Source organism: Benincasa hispida, chromosome 12, assembly GCF_027475165.1.
Source record: "Benincasa hispida cultivar pf3 chromosome 12, pf3_genome.v1.1, whole genome shotgun sequence".
Taxonomy (NCBI): Eukaryota; Viridiplantae; Streptophyta; class Magnoliopsida; order Cucurbitales; family Cucurbitaceae; genus Benincasa; species Benincasa hispida.
The window spans coordinates 51197743-51219528 of record NC_143489.1 but is presented as its reverse complement, the minus strand read 5'-3'; the positions used below and the strand labels follow the sequence as shown (position 1 = coordinate 51219528).

General features: G+C 33.5%; 1 protein-coding gene and 2 long non-coding RNA genes across 5 annotated transcripts; all 3 read left to right on the top strand.

Annotated features, from left to right (window-relative positions):
* The first annotated feature begins 5318 nt into the window (after positions 1-5318).
* Positions 5319-7333, top strand: LOC120067740 (uncharacterized). The gene is made up of 5 exons (XR_005479014.2): positions 5319-5883; positions 5982-6051; positions 6173-6239; positions 6343-6399; positions 7088-7333. It is a non-coding gene; the product is annotated as an uncharacterized LOC120067740 (long non-coding RNA).
* A 2584-nt stretch (positions 7334-9917) lies between these two features.
* On the top strand, positions 9918-15034 carry LOC120067065 (COMPLEX 1 LYR-like protein). 2 transcript variants are annotated; one of them, XM_039018448.2, is made up of 2 exons: positions 9918-10059; positions 14610-15034. In XM_039018448.2, exon 2 carries the CDS (start codon positions 14618-14620, stop codon positions 14888-14890), a length of 273 nt encoding a protein of 90 aa, XP_038874376.1. In that variant the 5' UTR covers positions 9918-10059; positions 14610-14617; the 3' UTR covers positions 14891-15034. The 2 variants fall into 2 exon arrangements, with proteins under 2 accessions (XP_038874376.1, XP_090164304.1); XM_090308178.1 differs by lacking the exon at positions 9918-10059 and adding an exon at positions 13459-13598.
* Positions 15035-16941: 1907 nt separating this feature from the next.
* LOC120067066 (uncharacterized) lies at positions 16942-21355 on the top strand. 2 transcript variants are annotated; one of them, XR_016525266.1, is made up of 5 exons: positions 16942-17920; positions 18110-18494; positions 18592-18661; positions 18798-18867; positions 20994-21355. It is a non-coding gene; the product is annotated as an uncharacterized LOC120067066 (long non-coding RNA). The 2 variants fall into 2 exon arrangements; XR_016525265.1 differs by lacking the exon at positions 16942-17920 and having other exon boundaries at positions 18034-18494.
* Positions 21356-21786: the final 431 nt, after the last annotated feature.

The following is a 21786-nucleotide window of genomic DNA, read 5'->3' as shown; positions in this document are numbered from 1 at the left end:
AAGCAGTATCCTATACAGTCTATACTCTCAACAGATGCCCTTATGCCTCACTAGATCTGCTTACTCCATAAGAAAGGTGGACCAAACATCCTTCTAACCTAAATAACCTAAGGGTGTTTAGTTTCACAGGCTTTGTACACTAGAACAAGGGGAAGTTAGCAGCTCGTGCAATAAAATGTATGTTTTTGGGATTTACTGAAGGGGTGAAAGACTTTAGATTGTGGCATCCTACTGAGAAAAAGTGTGTAACAAGCAGAGATGTCATTTTCAGAGAGACGGGAATATTTATGCAAAAGCCTAATTCAAATGATTCAGCACCACAAGGAAAGACTGATACAATTGAGGTGAAGCACTTTCTAAATCCTACTTCTGATCCCTCAAGCTCAAATTCACATACTGATCAGCTGCCTCATCATGAAGAAGATGTAGAAAAGGTTGCTTTTGATCCTAAGCAAGAGGAACCATACCTAAGGGATTATAGCCTAGCAAGAGATAGGCAAAGAAGAACTATAGTGCCACCTTTAAGATATGATGATTACATCAACCAAGCTTTAAATGCTTCAGGTCTAAATAATAAACTAGAACCTTCTACTTTTGAAGAGGCAGTGAGTTGTGCTAAAGCTAGAATGTGGATAGAGGCTGTGAATGAAGAGGTTGAATCTCTTTTAAAGAATGACACCTGGGAGTTAGTTCTTTTACCTAAATGGTCAAACCAATTGCATCCAAATGGGTATATAAATACAAAGAAGGTATCCTTAATGGACAAGGACCTAGATATAAAGCTAGGCTGGTTGTAAAGGGATTCACTCAAAGATAAGGTGTTGACTACAATGAGATTTTTTCCCTTGTAGTCAAGCAAACATCTATCAGACTTCTACTATCCATTGTGGCTCAACAAGACCTAGAGCTAGAGCAACTTGATGTCAAAACAGCTTTTCTACATGACTTCCTAAATGAATATGAGCCAACTTAAGGGCTATGAAGTGTTGGAAAGGTACCAGCACGCAACGAAAGCAAACAGGATGAATAAGCACTCTAATTCATTAATTTTGGAAGAAAAGAAAATATGCTTAAATAGAGTTTAATGGGTTTCATGACATACCTGTGAAGAACCATTGAAATCTCTATTTTCAGTTGTAAATTCCTCCAAATCTTTGTGTAGACCACCACAAGATCTTCCCTATTATTCTCTTGGTACTTTAGATTGAATTGTGGGACTCGAAATAAGCTGGAATCAAAGAGAACCTGGAGAAAGCTCACTGCAACAACCCAAAAATGAAGAACACCTTCTTCTTTAAGAATTTTTCAGAAAAAATCATTCGGTTGCCATGCTTCAACTTCACTCCAATCACTTCAATATATTGTAGACTATCATGCAAAGATATTTGTTGCATGAGATGCAACTCATGGTTGGAGTAAATGAAGGTTGAAGATAATGGGTTTCATGGTGAACAACTTTTAAAGATGAAGATGAAAATCTCATTTTCCTTTTGTGTAATTTTTAATTTCCAAAATCTATTTTTATTTTAAAATCATATTTTATTTCTAAAATCAAAATTTATTAATTTTTCAAATTAATTTCATAAATTAATTTTCTAATAAAATCAACAAATAATTATTTAAACAATTCTAATTAATTTAATATCCAATATTAAATTAATTTATACACAAATTAATCTTCATATATTTAAATTATATTTAAATATATTTTCTACAATTCCATTTGATTCTAATTTGAACGTTTCAAATTAACTTATCACACTACTCTAGAGCTAATCTATTTCCGAGCTAGTAGGGGGACTTCGTGGACCTATAAATCATGGGCTCCAATGATCCGAAATTAATCTACTAAACTCATTAGATTGATCTAACTCCATTCGTTAACTAATGGGTCACTCCACTAAAGCCCATAGTTGAACTCCTCTCATTGTAGATATATTATGTCCACTCAATATAACCATGATTAGTAACTCAACCCTTCACAAGTTGTTCATAATATTGATTAGGTCAAATCTCTATTTTAACACCGAAATTACCTCTTGTTCCTTAAGTCCCCACTGATCCCCTAATGAACAATTTTTTTGTGATCCGATCACAAAACCGAGTCCCTCTCGGGCCAATGAGAGGGCGGGCCCCCTTGTTCAAGACCCAGAATTAGCACTTAAGGGAACAATCTCTTTACTATCCCTAAAGAGGGTAGGAGTGAATTCCTTCTTGCACCTTATGTCCCCAACTATCTATCCGGTCTTACTCTTGAAATGGGAGTCTTATTGAGCCGGAGTTGTTAAGCCAACCCTTACCTATGATTTTTAAGGGTAAACCTCAATAAATAGGAGTTTATAGTTGGCTCAGGATTAAGGTCAAGTTACCTAGGTCATCGCTTTGAAATAGTCAGTCTTAAACAGTAAACAACATTATAAAGTAAGAGTAACTCATTTCGTGGTCCGATCTTGTACAAACCCTTTTGCACAAGGATACCCCCACTCCCCATGCCCAACATGAATGAATTAGGATCACTTCGTTTGTAGCACTTTACAACTCATTGTAACAACTACAGAGTGTGCCGCATCGAATAGTGTTACCAGAATAAGGTACCCAACCTTATTCATATACTATAGATCATTTTGACTATTTACTCGAACTTGATCCACCTTTATGTCTCCATATAAAGTTCAAGTACTCATCCAATAGTCAAGGGACTTTCAGGTTTATTGGATTTCTTATTAAACAATAAATCTATTCAATAACACCTTTATTGAATTTTCAGAATAAGTTCCATTGTTTACATACTACGAGTTTTAGGACATAAAACCCAACATGAAGTCAATGGGAAAGAAGACCATTACTGTCTACTTAAAAGGTCTATTTATGGCCGTAAATAGTCACCTCGGTGTTGAAACATAAGATTTAATGATTTTATACATAAGAATGAGTTTATTAAGAGTTTTTATGATAGATGTGTTTATATAAAGACTAAAACCTATGCTCATCTTATCTATCTACTTCTTTATGTAGATGATATATTGCTATCAGGAACTACTATGAAGGACTTAAAACAAGTCAAAGACCTACTGAAATCAGAATTTGAAATGAAGGACATGGGCAGTGCAAACAGAATATTAAGCATTGATATAAGAAGAGACAGAATATCATGCAAACTATGTATTGATCAGACTTAATATTGTGAAAAACTAATCAAAAGATATCACATGACAGAAGCTAAAGTAGTCAGTACTCCAATTGCACATCATTTCAAACTTTCAGCAAAGAACTCACCAAAAGAAACAAACATTGTACACTTAAAGCTAATGTCAACCATTCCTTATTCTAAGCTGTGGGAAGTCTCGTGTACTTAATGATTTCTACAAGGCTAGATATTGCCTATGCTACAAGTTTGGTAAGTAGGTACATCGCTAATCTGGGTAAGAGGCATTGGGAGGCAACAAAATAGATCGTGAGGTACCTTAAAGGCACTTCAAGTGCCAAACTACTGTATCAACAAGCTCTAAGCAGTGAACCATAATTGATAGGTTATGTTAACTCTGACTACGCAGGGGACTTAGATAAAAGGAGATCCCTATCTAGTTATATATTCATATCTGGAAGTTGTGTATTAAGTTGGAAGGCAACATTACAATCAATGGTAGCTCTTTCTACCACTGAGGCTGAATTTATAGCATATCAGAGACTGTAAAGGAAGGATTATGGCTAAAAGGACTCCTATTTGATTTTGGTATTAAACAAGATACAGTAAAGCTATTATGTGACAATCAAAGTACCATACATTTATCAAAGCATCCACAATATCATAACCGAACTAAACACATTGATGTTAAGTATCATTTCATACGAGAACAGATAGAGAACAAGTAGGTAGAAGTTCTTAAAGTTCATACCTCTGAGAATGGCTCTGACATATTAACCAAAGCTGTCACCTAGCTCAAACTTCAAAAGTGCCTCGACATCATTGGGTTTGAGCTGAGAGACAAAGGTTGAAAAAGAAAAGGGTTAACAAAAGAGGAGCTGGAAGAAACTCATTGAAGTTAATTTCAAGGTGGAGATTGTTAAAGAAATATGATGAAATCAACTTATACAATGTTTGTTGTAGCTATTGTACTTAGACAAATTTCTGTATAAATTCATATGTAGCTAGATACAAAAATGATGTACTGAATATAAAAAAAAAAACTAGCTAAACTCATTTGTAGTTTTCCAAGAAAATCTCCAAGATTTGAATATAGCTCCTCCGTGGACGTAGGCATATTAAGGTCGAACCACGTTAAAAATTTTATGTCTTCCTTCTTCTCTTCTTCTTTTCTTCGGTCATTCTTCTTGTATTGTCTTTGATCTTCATCTTCATCAGCTCTCTTAAGAAAATTCGGCAGCATTTCCCCATCGGTTCTCTCTATTTTCTCTCGAGCACTCTGAAACAAAAAGAAATAATTTGGAGTAGTCATTCAAGACTTCAGATCAGTGAAGTTCAAGATTTTAATTTTGGTTGTCAACGTGTAGGGCATAAGATTGTTTCACACAGATTGTGCTTTCAGCACATTGTTTTTGAATCAGCTGGTTTTTCATTAAAGATCAATTGGTTTTCTTTACTTGGGCCTCACGTTTTCTTTCAAAAAGCCCACATTGTTTCAATATCAGCCCAACAAATATTATAAAAGTTTTGGATGGATGAGAAAAAAAGTTCACATCAATTCAATTTTAAAATGAAATGATGTGAAAATTTAATGGAAAAGTTTGAATGAGGTTAAAAATAAATATATGTTTGTCTTTTGTGGTTTTTTCAAATTCTATTTTTTTAGAAATGAACGTTTTGAGTTGAAAATAAAGCTAAAGATTGAGAAAAGTTGGAAATTAGAAAAAGTAATACATAAAAAAAAAAAGGCGCTTAATACTTTGTTGAAAATGACATTGACACGTGAAACTACTTATCAGGACCATAAAATTGAAAATTTTGAATTGAGCCAACCTAGTTAATGAAACACTCCAAACATGCTACATATCAGTTCAATGAGTTAAATATTTTTCAAAAGCCAATATGTTATGTAACACCCTAAATTTTTATTATCTATATAATTTCAGTAATCTTTATTAATTGAGGGTATTTTTGGAATTTTTGGACTTAAGTGTATTTGCGGGAATTTAATTATTGACGTTGAAATTATTTAATTTGGAAATTAATGGCAAGAATTAATTTTATTTTGGGAAGGAAAGGAAGTTAATAAAATAAAGTAGAAGAAGAAAAAGAATAAAATAAAAGTTTATTCTATTTCTTTTTAAGTTATTATTATTATTATTATTATTATTATTATTGTTGTTGTTGTTGTTGTTATTATTATTATTATTTTTTTATAAAACCAAAATCCCTTTCTTCTTCTTCTTCACGTCGCCCGAAAACCCCAACCCCTTGCTGCCGAACCTCCCAAACTGTCGTGTCTTCCGTCGAGCCTAATACCCACGAGCAGTCGCCGCGTCGACCCCACCCTCGCTTGCAACCAATCACCCCAGCTGTCGATCTGCACTCCAGACGCGTCGGTCGTCGTTCGTGGAATTCGGCCGATTAGATCTCGCTAGTCAAACCTCACCGCTCACCGTCGTGTCACCCCCTTCAGTCGATCGTTCCGTCCACGAGCAATGAGATGCCTTCCAGCCGCCGTCGCGAGCCACTCGTGCACTGAAGCCGAACGCCACCTAGATCGGATGTCGAGCGACCACCGTGAGCCTTCGTCCAGTCGAGCCGCTTGTCCAGATCCCCTCCAGTCGTGCGTCTGCCGCTCCAACCACACGTCCCTACCCCAGCCACACCACTGCCAGTCGCTGTCGTCCCTATCGCGTCGGGTCCGCTTTATTCTTTGTCGGAATCTTAGATTAAGGGTAAGTGTAAATTGTTTTGATTGGATTTTTTGAGGATTTTGAACAGTCACTATAGTTTGGCCTTGATTTTTTGGTACTCGTCATATTTTGGATGTTAGGGCAAAATTTTAGGTTGTTGAAGTTGTCGTCCAGCCGATTAAAGGGGTAGTCGACGAATCTTAGTGAAGGGTAAGGCTCTAAACTCATGTGGGTTGTTAAGCATGTTGTATGTTTATGAATTACTCGATTTAAGTTTGACTGAACCATGGACTGCGGCCTAAAATAATTTGCCATGATGTTTGGGTGTTAGGTTTGGATCTTGAGGTTTCCTGGTGTCTTTGTTTTGGATGATTTAAGTTTGATTTTGTGGGTTTTCGGTAAGTTGTTGAGAAGCTTTTGGTTTAGGATTGGTGATTTTGAAACTGTGCTTAGAGATTAAAATTTCGTATTTGCTTGTTTGTTACTTTGGTTTGATTCAAGGTTTCGTTGGGCAAGGAAGAGGTTGAGCTTGCTAGTTTCTAGAGTTTGCAATTAAAGGTAAGTAAACTTACTATTGGAACTGCCCACAGGCCAGACACTAGATATATGCTAGCATGATAGATGAATATTATGATAGAACGATAGCATGATAAACGGATAGTATAGTATGACCGATATATGTTCTTGTATAAGGATCTGAAACATTTATTTGTGCACGTAGATACTTGCATGCTAGCATGAGATGATACTTGATTCCATAAGGTTGTATTTGATATGAGGATATTGAGGCATATATGTATGTTGTAGAGCCATGATGTTGAGGTGTATATGTATGTTATAGAACCATGTAGTGATACTTGTGATGTTGAGACTGTGATAGTGTCTTTACTGATTAGTTAGATGCCCATTATATGTTGTGTTTCCTTCGGGATTCACCAGAGATTGTGTTTCCTTCGGGATTCACCAGGGATTGTGTTTCCTTCGAGATTCACCAGGGGTTGTGCTTCCTTCGGGATTCACTAGAGGTTGTGGGTCCTACGGGACTTACTAGAGGTAGTGGGCATACTTAACTACAGTAGGATAGAAATCAGTTTTTCATGTATGTATGTGTCACATGAGGACTAGAGCAATTAATATGTTCTACCAGAGGTAGACATCTAGAGGACATAAATGTCTAGCCTGACCTCAGTAATGAGGTTACTTACTGAGTATTTTATACTCATCATTTCTCATGTTGTTGTTTCAGGTAAAGGTAAAGATGCACCAACGAATGACAAGCGAAATTCGTGATCGAGCCACTGAGACCAGTTTTATGCTCCCGCTCATGATATTTAGATTTTTTTTCATGTTTTTTTCAATTTTCAGTTTTGATGTTTGAAACTTACAATTAAGAATTGTTTTCAAACTTATTTATTATCATTTATGATTTATGGGTACCCTATTGTTTGTTTTTAATATTTGAATTTAATGAATGATTTTTGAATTTACCTTATTTATTTAGAATTCATTTCACCCAAAAAAAGGGTATCGTCTTAAGTTCCATGCATACATGTATTTAGTAACGGCCTAACCTGAGTCCTAGGGGGTCGGGTTGTTACATGTTAAATTTGATCGTTCAACATTATTGACATGCTTGAGAGTGATTCTAAAATGGTTAAAATTATTTTTTTCATTTTTAAAATCATTTAGAAAATATTTGTAATCATTCAAAATCAATTTTAATTGTATGAAAAATACATTTAGAAATGTAAAATTAAACATTGAATTGATTTTGAGTAATTGAAGGTGTATTTCAGAATAATTTTATATACGACAAAAGTTATTTTAACAATATCAAACTCACTCTAAACATGCTATATATCAATTCAACGAGTTAAATTAACTCTCTCTAACATGTGCTCATTAAATTTGTTCTCAAATGATTTTTTTTAGTATGTGGTAAGAATGAAAGGAGGAGTAAATTTTAACACAATCGAACTAATTACACGTGATAATTTATTCTAAATGAACGTATATATATATTAAAGGAACAAAAAAGTCCACAAAACTCAATCGCCAATATAGTGTTCAACACATGTCATAACCAAATGAAAAAATAAGAATTCCAAAAGACATGAGACTCATCAAGAGTCTAAAAACAAAAAGGAAATTAAAACTAGTCGCAAGAGACTTCATGAGCCTATTAACTAAGAGATCAGATATCCAAATACGACTCTCGAATCTACTAACATTGAACTTTAGACAAAAGATGAGGGATGAATTGGCAATTATGAGAAATTGTAAGGGGTAAAAATGGAAATATAAAAAGGGAAGTACGAACGAAGGTGGGGGCAGTGCAGTTATTTGTAGATAATAACAAATAGTTAAAAGGGCAAAAAATCCATAAGTGGGACCCACAATGAGAGACCCATGCAATCAGCCAATCCAAACTAACCCATTTCCAAGATGTAACTGTTTTTGTTACCCTTTCCCACCCCTTTTCTCTCTTTCCAATAATAAATTCATTTCAATTTTAGGTAAAACTTCAATTTTTGCCCCGAACTTACATTAAATTCTAAATTTAGACAACTAGTATAAGTTTGGGAATAATCACTTTTTAGGCTATTTGGTCCATAGGTTTTAAATTATTATCAATTTAGTCTTTGAATTTCAAAATATTACAATTTTACCATTAAAATTTGAGTTTTATTTCAATTTGGTTATTGGATTTCAAGATTTACATTTTAACCTTAAATTTTTAATAAATACTCACTCTCAATTATTGATGTCACTTTCTGTTCATTAATTAAAAGTACTTGTCAAGTTAAATTTTAAATTTAATTTTCAAAATGATGAAAATAATGAAACTTGACCAATTAGAATTCTTTTAACGGTTTTTAATTATATAAATTAACTCTAAAGACAAAAAATGCATATTTAGTAAAAAAATTGAGGTTAAAAGTATAAATATTGAAACATAGGAACTAAATTGAAACAAAACTCAAATGCCAAGGGTAAAATTATAACATTTTGAAACTTAAAATTAAATTGAAATAAAATCTAAATGTATAACACTATGAAACAAGAAACTAGACTCAAAATCTATAGACAAAAAATGTATTTTTCCCTACGATTTTTTATTTTTAGTCAATTTTTACTCACTTAAAAATTTATAGTCAATCAATCCAAAATATCCATAAACTTACTAATTTCAATAAAATTAAGTTTTACACAAACTATGTTTGATCATTATCCAAGTAGACTAAGATCTCGTTTGATAAACCATATAAATACCGTAAGCTTTGAAAACTATTTTCAAATTTTATGACTTGAATAGTGCAAATTCTAAAAACAATATTTATATATTTTCAATAATTCGAATTTAAAATTTAAAATTTCAAAATTCAGAGCTATATTAAAAAAGACAAAGATTTAATAAATATAAACTTGATTTATTTTTCTTTATATGTTACTATGAAATAATAATTATACCAAAAAAAAAAAAAATCAATTTTTTTTTATATAAATTTATTCATAATAATTTATATCTAACCTAAGATTTAGTGAGGATTCACTCCCAATTTTATAGTTTGTACGTATAGCAACAAGCAAATTTTTAGTAACGGATTAAATTGTGATCCGGTTCTTGAATCAACTACTCAACTCATATTTGAAAGCGTGAAATATAACTCTATTTTAATCCAATTTCTTGGTTTCAAATTAGAAGAGCAAAAAATGAACCATTATCTTATTTGTTTTTCAATTTTGTTATGACAATATGTGAGATGAGGGATCAAACTTTTGATCTAGTCGATAGTACATATTTGATGTCATGTTCGTTTTGGCACCGAAATTCATTCCTTAGAAGGTAGTAGACAACTTCCAACCTTATGAATTCTTTAAATACATATAACTAAAACATCTTTTTTTAATAAAAGAAATTGGAATGAATAGATTAAAAAGGCACTTTAGAGAATTTTTTTTTAATCTATTTTTCTTCAAAAAGTACATGAACATACTAGAGGTGAAGGTTAGTTCTTCTTCGATTTCAGTTTTCATTCATCTCCTCACCCAGTCACCCTCAGTCCGCTCCCATCTTCACTACCATCCCTAAAACTCATCCTCTGTTACACATCAATTGCCGTCTCTCCGTCCGCATCAAGTTCTTTCCGTCCGCCGCTCCCCTCTCTCCCTGTCCGTTCGTCAGCGTCGCTCAGCTTTGCCATCAGCGTCGATAAGGTTTGTTTGATCTGTGGGTTTTGTTTATTTTTTGATCTGAAATTTCTTCTAGGTTTATCGTGGACTTCTTCTGAAATTTTGTGATCTTGATTTCTGAATGGACCCCATATTTTGTTTGGGGTTTTTGATCTGTTAATTGGGGTTTCTGGGCTTTTTTTTCATGGTGGGAATTTTTGAGCAAAAAAGCAAGGGGAGGGGAAGGAACATGGAAGGTAGAGCAGAAAACAAGCTTCATTACAATTTGTCAATCCTTCTTCCATCTCATTCACATTCTCTTCTCCTTCCCCTTTTGCCTATAATGTAGCTCAAACAATTTCCCATTTGCTCTCTGCCACTATTCCCTCTTCTGTAAGTTTTTTCCTTTCTTTTATTCTTATGTTTTCATATTTGATTTGGGTTTTAGTGGAGATTGTTGGATTCACTCAAGTTTCTGTTTATGGGATCTAGGATTTAGTGAGCTAATTGAATTTGTTTTTAACTTTTTAGGGCTTAGATAGATTACTCTGTCTGTGATACTAGGATTTGGTTTTGGATTAGGGGTTTTTTCTTTTGGCTTGTTGAGTTGTTTGTTGCTTCTTGTTAACTTTATGAACTTGAGTTATTCAATATTCAAATCTATATTCTAGTACAAGAAAGAACACTGGAGATGGTCTTGTTCCCTGTTTTTTATTCTTCTTCTTGAAGATGAAAGCTAGATTGGATGGTAGTGGTAGTTTTTATGGGGTTTCATATTTCACTATTATCTTCACATTCTTCACCACTACATTGTTGCAGCTATTATCTTCACATTCTTCACCACTACATTGTTGCAGCTATTGATCACAACATGACTTTGTTGGCTATTGATTGATGTTAACCCATTTATTAAGATGTTGTTCGCCCAATTGAATCTTATTGACTGCATTTCATTTGTTAAAAGAGAGAGAGAAAAAAAAAAGTGTAAGCTTGCACCATGTTTAATGTTTCCAGAACTTAGAATGATAATCTTTTGAAAATCATTAGTTTAGAAAATGAGTAATCTATACTTCTAATTATTGACTAAAAGATGGTTATTTTTTTCTTATCAAGAACCCATTAAATGTTCCGCACATTCACTCATTTTTTTCTCTACTTCTAGATATTTTATAACCATCTTGAATCTCTTCGTAGTTTAGGCTTGTTGATTTGGTTTCTGAGACTCCCATAGCTGTACTAATATGCATCAAAGGTTAGTTGCCAACTTCAGTTTTGTTCATATCTTGAGCTGCTTGGTTTAGATTTTTTAATTAGTTAAGTTCATAATCCTTCTCAATTTTAGAGAGAGAGAAGAGAATAGGAAAAAAGACTATCACTCTCTTACAAAACTAATACCCAAAATTCGGCCTACAAATCCTAAACTCACTCCATAAACTTGAACAAACTTCTCACATAACTACATTCCTAACAATACTCCCACTATTTCTCTACTAATACTCTGTAACTGATCTAGATTGTGGTTCAGTCTAATGCCTCAGCCTTCTATCATAGTTTTTCTTTCCGAGAGCATGGTTAAAGCCAGAACATTTTGTGAAAAGTTGAATTAGTGTCAATTAAACTCACTTGCATAAATGCTTTAGGGGAAAAAAGTTTGACTTAAAACAACTAACAAGTAACAATAGATGAAATGTGAAATAGACATGAATTTAAAGTGTTACAGTATTTAAAAGCAAGCTACCTAAAGACTAGCTAACAACTAAAGATTATTAAACTTAGTAATGTGTTTAATTTAAATTTTATTTTTCATAGGATGACTTTATCGTTTGCGAATGAGATTTCAAATCAAAGTTGTTCTAGTTCAGTAAGATTGTTAGGAAAAAGAAAACCTATTAAACTAGCTTCATCGGTATGGGAACATTTTATTAAAGTAGAAGGATGTGATCCTGAATATCCTAGGGTTGCTTGTAAGTACCGTGGGGCTACATATGCTTGTGATTCCAAGAGAAATGGTACAACAAATCTAAAAAGGCATATAGAGTAATGTAAGAAGTATACAAATAAGTCAGAAGATTATGTTGAAGGAGAGGGAGATTCTAAAAGTAGTTTGATGGCTACATCCTTCACTCGAAAATTGTAGAACAATGCTTGCTTGTATGATCATATTAGATGAATTGTCATTTAAGTTTGTAGAAAGTGAAGGATTTCGTAAATTTTTTCAGGTATTAAATTCGAAGTTTGTAATTCCATCAAGAGTAATTGTTGCAAATGATTATTTTCAAATGTACATGGGGAGCAAACAAAAGTTAAAGAGTGCATTGACTCGAAGTGGTCAAAGAGTTTGTTTAACAACTGATATATGGACTTCCGTGCAGAATATTAATTATATGGTTATAACGGCTCATTTTATTGATGGTGATTGGAGTTTACACAAAAGGATTCTTAACTTTTTTCAAATAGCTAATCATAGAGGAGATACGATAGGTTGAGCAATTGAAAAATGCTTAGAAAGTTGGGTATTGATAGGCTTTTTACCATAACAGTCGATAATGCAAGTTCAAATGATGGAGCTATTGCATATTTGGTTAAAAAGTTTAGAGGCAAGAATGGATTGGTGTTAGATGGTGAATTTATTCATGTTAGATGTTGTCCTCATATCCTTAATTTAATAGTTAGTGATGCTTTAAAAGATTTGCACATGTCTATCATTGGAATTAGAAATGTTGTGAAGTATGTTAGCTCATCTCTTGCAAGATTGCAAATATTTAAAGATTTTGCTAAAGAAGATAAAGATGTCAACAAAAACTTGTCTTACAATGGATGTTCCAACACGATGGAATTTAACTTTCACTATGTTGGACGGAGCGATTGAGTGTCAAAAGACATTTGAAAGATTAGAGGAGCATGACCCAAGTTATTTGCCAAAGGATGATATGCCTATTATTGAAGATTGGGATAATGCAAAAGTGTTTGTAGAGTTCCTAAATACTTTCACAGAGGTAACGATAAAGTTTTCAACATCTATGTTTGTGACTTCAAACATATTTTTTTCATGAACTATGTTTGATCCAAGAAATAATTTGTGAATACTTGTTGTATGAGAATGCATTATTGAGTTAGATGATATTAAGCAAGCAGACAAAGTTCAACAAGCATTGGGTATAACTACAAGTGAGAAGACCAATTTATTGTTATACGTTGCTGTAGTTTTTGGCTCTAGATACAAGTTGACTTATTTGAGTCATTGGTTTAATGAATTTTTGGAGGAAGAAAGTGCAAAAAAAAGATGGATGAATAAGGTTGAATTCCCCTTCTCAGGTTAACTCCTAGTCAAACTGACTTGGTAGCAGATTTTGGGCATCCCATCTCAGAAGGTTTCGATTTTGCGCTACTATTAAGAGCGCATTCTCCTCCCAAACAGTGGGCGATTTTGGCATCAATCCAATTTCCCTTAATCAACTTTTTCAATACTGTTTATGGAAAGATAGGAATGGTTAAAAAAATGTCAGTTCCTTTGCCCCGAGATTAGACAGTCTAAGATGATGGTGTTCTTGATGGGAGAATGACTTGAAGAACAGTCTTCAAAAGTGAGTATTTCTACATTTTTATTAAATTATAACATGTTTATTTGTTTTATGTTCTTGTTTTCTTCAAGGATATTGAAGCACGAGCATTCACAGCTTCCGCACGGGATTCAATCCCTTCACTCTAAACTTTAACAAATGTCTGTTTTAGCCCTTGAATTTTTAAAGAGTATTTATTGTGGTTCTTGCTGTTAAGATTTTGTTAACTCTTAGAGATTAAATCTATTTTGCATCTAGCATGGGTTGCGTAAGATGAAGGATGAAGTAAAATGTTAACAACTAACATGTCAAAATAGTAAATGACCAAAATCTAGAATGCAAAATGATTTTGATCTCTCATAAAAAATTGTTTTACTACCTAATTCAAAATTGAAACTCTAGATTTTTTTTTAGTATTGACTAACTTATTTGGCAAAATAGTCATTTAAAAATTCAATCATCTTATCATTCTGTTAAAAATTAATATAACGAAAATTTAGGGAAAAAATAGAATCCGGATTCAAAGTTTAGGACTAAAATATAATTTTTTTACTTTGGCTTATCAAACAAGCTACGACTCTCCCCCTCTCTGAACCCCATCGCCACCGCCACTGCCACCATCATTGTTCTTCAATCCTTCATTCGCTCATTCAGTGCTTCTTCCGCATGCTCTAAACTCCAGATGGATCCAAGTTAACATATATTCATATTCTATACTTTTTACTCTTAATCGCCGTTGAGAATCTAGTGAAACGGCATAAATTAGTCAGTGGGTTTGTGTATTGATGGCTGAATTATGGTCCAAAATCGCCAAATTCTGAAGAATTCTACATAGCTCTGATATTTCACCATTGCCCAATTCTATCCATGAAACGTACATGATAGTTTCAGTTGGATTTGAGACATGAGCACAAACTGTTTGAAGAAATGACGCAGAGAAATTGACCTGTAATTGAGAACTCTCCTCTGTTAGGGTGCCACGCAGTCTTTTTAGTTTCATTATGATGTCTTCAATTTTCTTTTACTTCTTTTCAGTTTGAGAAATGGCAAAAGGTATCGTATGGGCAACAGCAGAGGATTTAGCGAGGAACCGCGGGCGTGTTATATCTCTTTATCGCCAGATACTGCGGAGCCTCAACTCCCCAAATTTGCCTCTTAGCTTTGCAGCTAGATTAGCAAAGAAGGCGGAGGTTCGTGGCATTTTCTTGCTTGCTTCTGAAGAGCGATCTCTTCACAATATTGAAGACCTCATTGATACTGCTGAGTACTCCCTCTCCCTTTTAAGGAAAGGAGAAATTCCCAAATATATTCAATGAGTTACTCTTTCTTCTCTCCATCTTCATGAATGACTTTAGTTACCTTTAAAAAATTCCCAACATAAAAAATTCCCAAATTACTGGTGCTTTCCCTTGGTCTAAATTTCTTTAGTTACCTTTAATGTTTAGATTCTATTTTGATCATTGGAGTTCTCACTCTCTCTATATATATGTTGGCCCTTCCATGTGTTCTGTTTGATTATTTGGTTTCAAGCTTTCATAAATATCGTTCAGATTGTAGTAGATAAAGTATTCTATTTTCATCTTGGGCCAGCTGTTTTGAGTTCGATATCAAATTCAATATGCCTTATTTATAATATCAAACAAATTTTGTTTGGAGTTTAGAGGTCAAAGCAATATATTTTGACATATAATAATGGAATTAAAATGAAACAAAGTAAAAAAAGTTCAAAATTGATACAAACCATTTTTTTTTTTTTAAAAAAAAAAAATTTGAAAGCCACTAATTAAACCACTCTCATGGGGATTTTCTTATCGTTTATTTAAAACTCTGTGGTATGAAATTTTATTAGGTGGAAATATTGCATTTTAATAATGCTAGTAGAAGGATCTTTACATTTTCATGGTAGATAGGGGCATGGAAATTAGGGTGGTCATTCAAATCGTAAAAATCGAACTTGAAATTGGACTGAATCATTTTTTTGTTTATATATTTTTTTAAAAAAGAGAGAAATCAAATTTAAAATCGAACAGTTTTTAATTTAAAAAACAAAATTGAATCGAATTGAACCGTTTTTTAATTAAAAAAATATAACAGATTTTTTTAAAATATCAAAATTGATCAATTTGGTTTAGTGTCACATATTAGAAAATTTGGTTCGGTTTAGTTTGACTACCAAATCGAACTGAACCAAATTGTTTCCCGCCCTAATAGGAACAACAACAAACTTACAGAAGAGGAGCTCAGATGCTCACATTAATGGCAAAAGTAACATCAACTCAGTGGTTTTCCACTCAAAACAGGTAATATCTAATATCTCTGTTGTAGAAAAAAAATATCTGGCTTCCTATCTTTGCCTTCGCCTTCTGTTGTGTTTGTGGTATGCCTCTGCCCCTTACATTGCATTGGGGCACATACCAAAGCAATTATAAGAAAAAGATCAAGGAATTTTGGGGAAAATAGACAACTGGCTTTAACTCTTGTTTCCTGCCTGTCTTATTTTTGAATGATTATGTGTTCATCCTTCAACAATTTATCAGCAAAGAAATGTAGTAACAATAATATTGTTTCCTGTTTCCATTTTCCTTTTATTTCTTTATTAGAATTGTTTCTCCATCTTGTTTATATAATACATAATTCCTATATTATTTGTTCAATATAAACGGTTCTTCTTTATGTATGTCTAGTTTCTTTCAGCTCAACAGGATCCTTTTTCCTTTTTGGGTCTTAAAAGAAACATGGTTGTGAGATTATTGTTCAGTTAGGGTTCTAGTTATGATAGTGGAATGTCAACTTGAATATTACTCATGTAGTTTAGATTTATACTCTCGACTAAGAGGTTAGACGGTCGTTGAACTCAAAAGATTATCGTAGTGGAATGAATATAATTGTTATTTGGAGAAATGGCATATAACCTAGCAATGTTGGAAAATGAGGAATATTAAGAAGGGTGTATTTGCTTTGTAGACCATATAATTGAATACATTTTCTTTTGGGCCCATTCAGTCTGATTGGGACATTTGAATTTGAGACTTGGTTGAGAATTTCCCAGTGAAGGCTGAAATATAAAAGCATTATGATATTTGTACTTAATCTGCCATTATGATATTTGTAGTTGTTTTAATTAATTTCCAGCATTATAGAGTTTAATTTGGTGGTTAAAGATGTGGCTGCTATTCGAGAAAATGCATTAAAATTGGTGGTTGAAAGATGGTGGCCGTCATTAATAGAATTGCATTGAATATGGCGGATGAAAGATGGAGGTCAAGAAGATGACTACTTTAATGGTTTATGTTGATTTTTGCTACTTTATATTAATTGTATTAGAATCCTTACAAGGCTATATAAAACCTCCTATCATTTATGTAATAAATAAGAAATTTGATGAATGATAATAGAAAATTCTAAAATGTAGAATTTTGTTTTTTGTGTGATCTTGTGATAGAATGCATGAATATTTGGAGGATTCAAGTGAGACTTGATCTATCTTACTTGTGGAATGCTTTGAAGATCGATGGTCGATGGGAGTTTCTAACTTTGTTCGATCCTTGGTTCCTTAGATCACCTAAGTAATATGAATTTAGCCTATCTTAGAGGTTGAGATCAAATTGGTTTTGAGGCTATTGGGGTCGAGTTCTTTGGGTCATGTTGAACGTTCAACATGGTTCTTGGATTCGATGCCTAGGGGTCTCATATCATTTGGTATCAAAGCTTTGGCTCTAGATCAATATATCTTTCCATTGTTGCAATAACTTTCTTATTCTTCTGTCCATTAGATAAAAAAAAAAAAGTGTCAGTTCTAGTTTTCATTTTACATTTTTGTCTTCTTCAAAGTTTTAGATCTGAGTGTCATCTACAAAATTGCTTTCTTCAAGATCTTCCAATTCGATTTCCTTCAATGTCAAATGTTCTTGTTTGGAAAATGTAAAAAAAAAAAAAAATGGTGTAATCCGAGAGATTTTTTTTGTTGAATTTTGTTGTTCATGGATTCAAGTATAAGAAGATGACTACCAAAAGCTGCATTCAAAAGAGATTCTATAGATTAGAGGACGAATATTCTTGAAGAAAGGGAGAATGATATGAATCGAGAAATCATATTTCCATGAAATGAACTTGAAGATGATATGAATCAAAATCATTAAGTTTCCATGTAAATTTAGTTGTTTTTAATTAATTTTCAGCAATTTAGTGTTTAGTTTAAGTATTGAAATTATGAATATTGTGTTTAAAGATAGTTGTTGGAAATTTAGAGTTTACTTTTAATGAGGATGCATTGGAGAAGAAGACTAGTCAAAGATGGTGGCTGCCATTAATAGAATTGGAATGAATATGGTAGATGAAAAATGGAGGTTGGGAAGATGACTATTTCTTTAATTTTTTATGTTGACTTTTGCTACTTTACATTAATTGTATTAGAATCTCTATAAGGCTATATAAAGCCTCATATCCTTTCAATTGTAATAGACTAGGAATTTGGATGAATGATAGTAGAAAATTCTAAAATTTAGAATTTTGTTTCTTGTATGTTCTTGTGATAGAATGCATGAATATTTGGAGCATTCAAGTGAGGCTTGATCTTCTATCTTGTTTGTGGAGTGCTTTGAAGATCAAGGGTTGATGGGAGTTTCCAGCCGTTCGCGTCAAATTTGAAGACCCCACGCCATTCGCGAGTCTCTAGCTGCTTGATCCGTCAGCGTCGCCTCGGTTTGCGTTGCTTTACCTGTTTCGTGCGCTTCAGGTCTGTACGGCGTCGAAGTCCTAGCCATAAGTCTTCAGCCGCCCTACACCGCGCACTCGGCCGTCTACTAGTCGCCACTCGCTGCACTAGCACCAAACTTCAGCTCGACTTCGCCACACTAACGTCGTTCGAGCCAGCCTTCCGTCGCCGTCGTTTGGGTTTCGTTGGATTCTTGAATAATTTGGGTAAGAGCTGAGTTTTGGATTTTTTCTTTGAGGGGTTTGATTATCCCATTTGGTTTTGTGTTAAAATTGATAACTTCTCTTTATGTTTGGACTATAGAATCAAAGATTGAAGATTTTGAGATATTGCTTTGAAGTTTAAGACCAATTTCGGTGGAAAATTTGTTAAGGTTGGTAAGTCTTTGTGCTTTTTGAAAATTAACCTTGGACCAAGCCATGATTTCAATAAAATTAAAATTGGAGACCTTGAGTATGGTTAATTGGAAAGGACTCAAGGGATTAATTTAAATATTGGATTTATTATAGGTGTCGGTTCAAGGGTCTGCTTGGCAAGGAGGAGATAAACTTGCTTGAACTATTTTTGATTTACTTTGAGGTAAGTAATCTTTCTACTAGAACTGCCCTAGTGCCAGGCAATGATAATTATGATTTATTGAGAATTATTAGTTAGCATGATATTTATGTATGCCTTCTTTGACTGAGGTTTGAAAGGACTAGAGTCAGGTATTAATAGTCATGGTTACTGAGGATATATTGATGGTTTGATGTTTATGTATGCCTTGCTGGCATGAGGATTTAAAAGACTAGATGCGCATAGAGATGTTTGAATGCTAGGATGATTGAGTATATTATTATTCTTGAAGATCCTGCTGAATCTGAGGATGATGAGATGTATATGTATGTTATGGGACTAAAACGATAAGATGTATATGTACGTTGTAGAACCATGATGATGAGATGTGGTGTTTTCCTTCGGGATACACTAGAGGTGGAGTTTTCCTTCGGGATTCACTAGAGGTTGTGTACCCTTGGAGATTCACTAGAGGTTGTGTTTCCTTCGGGATTCACCAGAGGTAGTGCTTTCTTTCAGGATCCACCAAAGGTTGTGTTTCCTTCGGGATTCACTAGAGGTGATGCTTTCCTTCGCAATTCACCAGAGGTTGTGTTTCCTTCGGGATTCACTAGAGGTGGTGTCTTCTTCGGGATTCACCAGAGGTTTGTGGGTTCTTTGAGACTTAATAGAGGTAGTGGGTATACTTAACTATAATAGGATGAAATTTAGTTATTCATGTATGTACGTATCCCATGAGGATTAGAGAAGTTTATATGTTCCACCAGAGGTAGGCATTTAGAGGACATAGATGCCTAGCCTGACTCCAGTAGTGGGGTTAGTTACTGAGTATTTTATACTAATCGTTTTTCATGTTGTTGTTTCAAGTAAAGGTAGAGATGCACCAGCGATTGACAAGCGAAATTCGTGATCGAGCCATTGGGACCAATTCTATACTTCCACTCATGATATTTAGATTTCTTTTCATGTTGTCAACTTTCAGTTTTGATGTTTAAAACTTACTATTAAGATTTGTTTTCAGACCTATTTATTATCATTTATGATTTATGAGTACCCATCATTTATTTTTAATATTTGAATTTAATGAATGTCTTTTGAATTTACCTTATTTATTTAGCATTTATTTCACTATAAAAGGGTGTCGTTTTAAGTTACATGCATGCATGTGTTTAGTAATGGCCCGACTTGAGTCCTAGAGGGTCGGGTCGTTACAAAACTGCTAGAAAATTTTAGACTCAGGACTATTTTAAAATTTTCTTTTTTTCTGACTTTTATGCATATTGCAAGTCTTGTGAAAAGTGTCAAAAATTTGGATCCTTGTTAAAAAGAAACTAAACGCCACTTAATTCCATTCTTGTATGTGAGATTTTTGACATTTGGGGCTTAGATTTTATGGGCCCATTCTCTTCTTCATTTGGCTATCTATATATTTTGCTTGCGGTAGATTACGTTTCCAAGTGGGTTGAGGTAATCCTCACTAAAACAAATGATCATTCTGTTGTTTCAAAATTTCTAAAAAATCACATCTTTTATAGATTTGGAATTCCTAGAGTCATTATAAGTGACCAAGGAACACATTTTTACAATAGGACCATAGAGTCATTATTAAGAAAATACGAAGTTCACCACCATGTTGCAACTCCCGTATCATCCTCAAACAAATGACCAAGCGAAAATTTCCAATAGAGAAGTGATGAAATGCGTTCTAGAAAAACGATCAACTTGAAAAGAAAAGATTGGAGTACCCGTCTTAATGATGCACTTTGGGCTTATAGAACCACTTTTATGACACCTATAAGAACAACCCATACATAATTGTATATGGAAAAGTGTGCCATCTTCCCGTAGAGGTTGAACATAAGATATATTGGGAGGTAAAACAATATAATTTGAATCTAGCTCAAGTTGGAGAGGAAAGATTTCCAGAATTGCAACAATTAGAAGAATTGAGATGTAATGCTTATGAAAACTCAAAGATTTATGAAGAGAAGACCAAATTTATTCATGATAAAGGTTTGATAAGAAAGGACTTCAAAATAGGACAAAAAGTATTGCTTTACAATTCCAAATTACAATTGATGCTTGAAAAACTTAAGTCCAAATAGTTAGGTCCTTTTGAAATTACTAATGTTTTCTCTTATATGGTGCAGTTGAAGTCAAAAGTCTTGAAACAGGAAAGACTTTCAAGATGAATGGACACAGGCTTAAGGTCTTCAACGAAGGGCATGTAAACCAAGTCCAATTGGACTTACTTTTGACTAATCCTTCGTATATTTGATATCCATCTTCACCAACGTTGAGCAAACGACGCTAAAAATTTGTAAAACAGGACAAAATTTTCTTCTTTCTTCTTTTGTCTTTTTCAATTCTGTACTCTCTTTCTTATTTTGATTCTTCTTTTCCTTTATAGCTAAACTCAAAAAAATAAGAAAAAGGAAAACAAAACAAAAGCAAGGAATTCTCTCTCAAGTAAATAACAAGCAACTACGAAAATCAGGGAAGTTTCTCTCTACATCCCTTACTTTTTATCCTTGAACATATTTGCATAGTTTAAACATTGAGGACAATGTTCAATTTTTAAGTTGGGGGTGGGAAACATTGCATGTTTTTGGCATTCTTTGATTAAATTTATAGTTTAGAAAAATGAGCCTTACTAAAATTTTTGCTCTATGATATGTCTGGAACCCTTGAGCATCTTAGCTCGGGTTAGCTAACTAGTTAGTTGATTAGATTTTGTGACTCCGATCTGACATATTTTAATATATTTAAGGTTCTGATACATTTTGATAACATGATTTTGATTCCCTGAGAACATAACCATTCAATTCTTAATGCTCAAGAAGACTATTCTTTGATTCTTTACTCATTTTGCTTTGAATGAATAAATGCATGAATGATTGAATGCGTCAATACACACAATAAAATAATCACATTCACTTTGTT

Bases quoted from the DNA above. Each gene is read 5' to 3' on its own strand.
- LOC120067065 (XM_039018448.2), top strand. From the start codon at position 14,618: ATGGCAAAAGGTATCGTATGGGCAACAGCAGAGGATTTAGCGAGGAAC.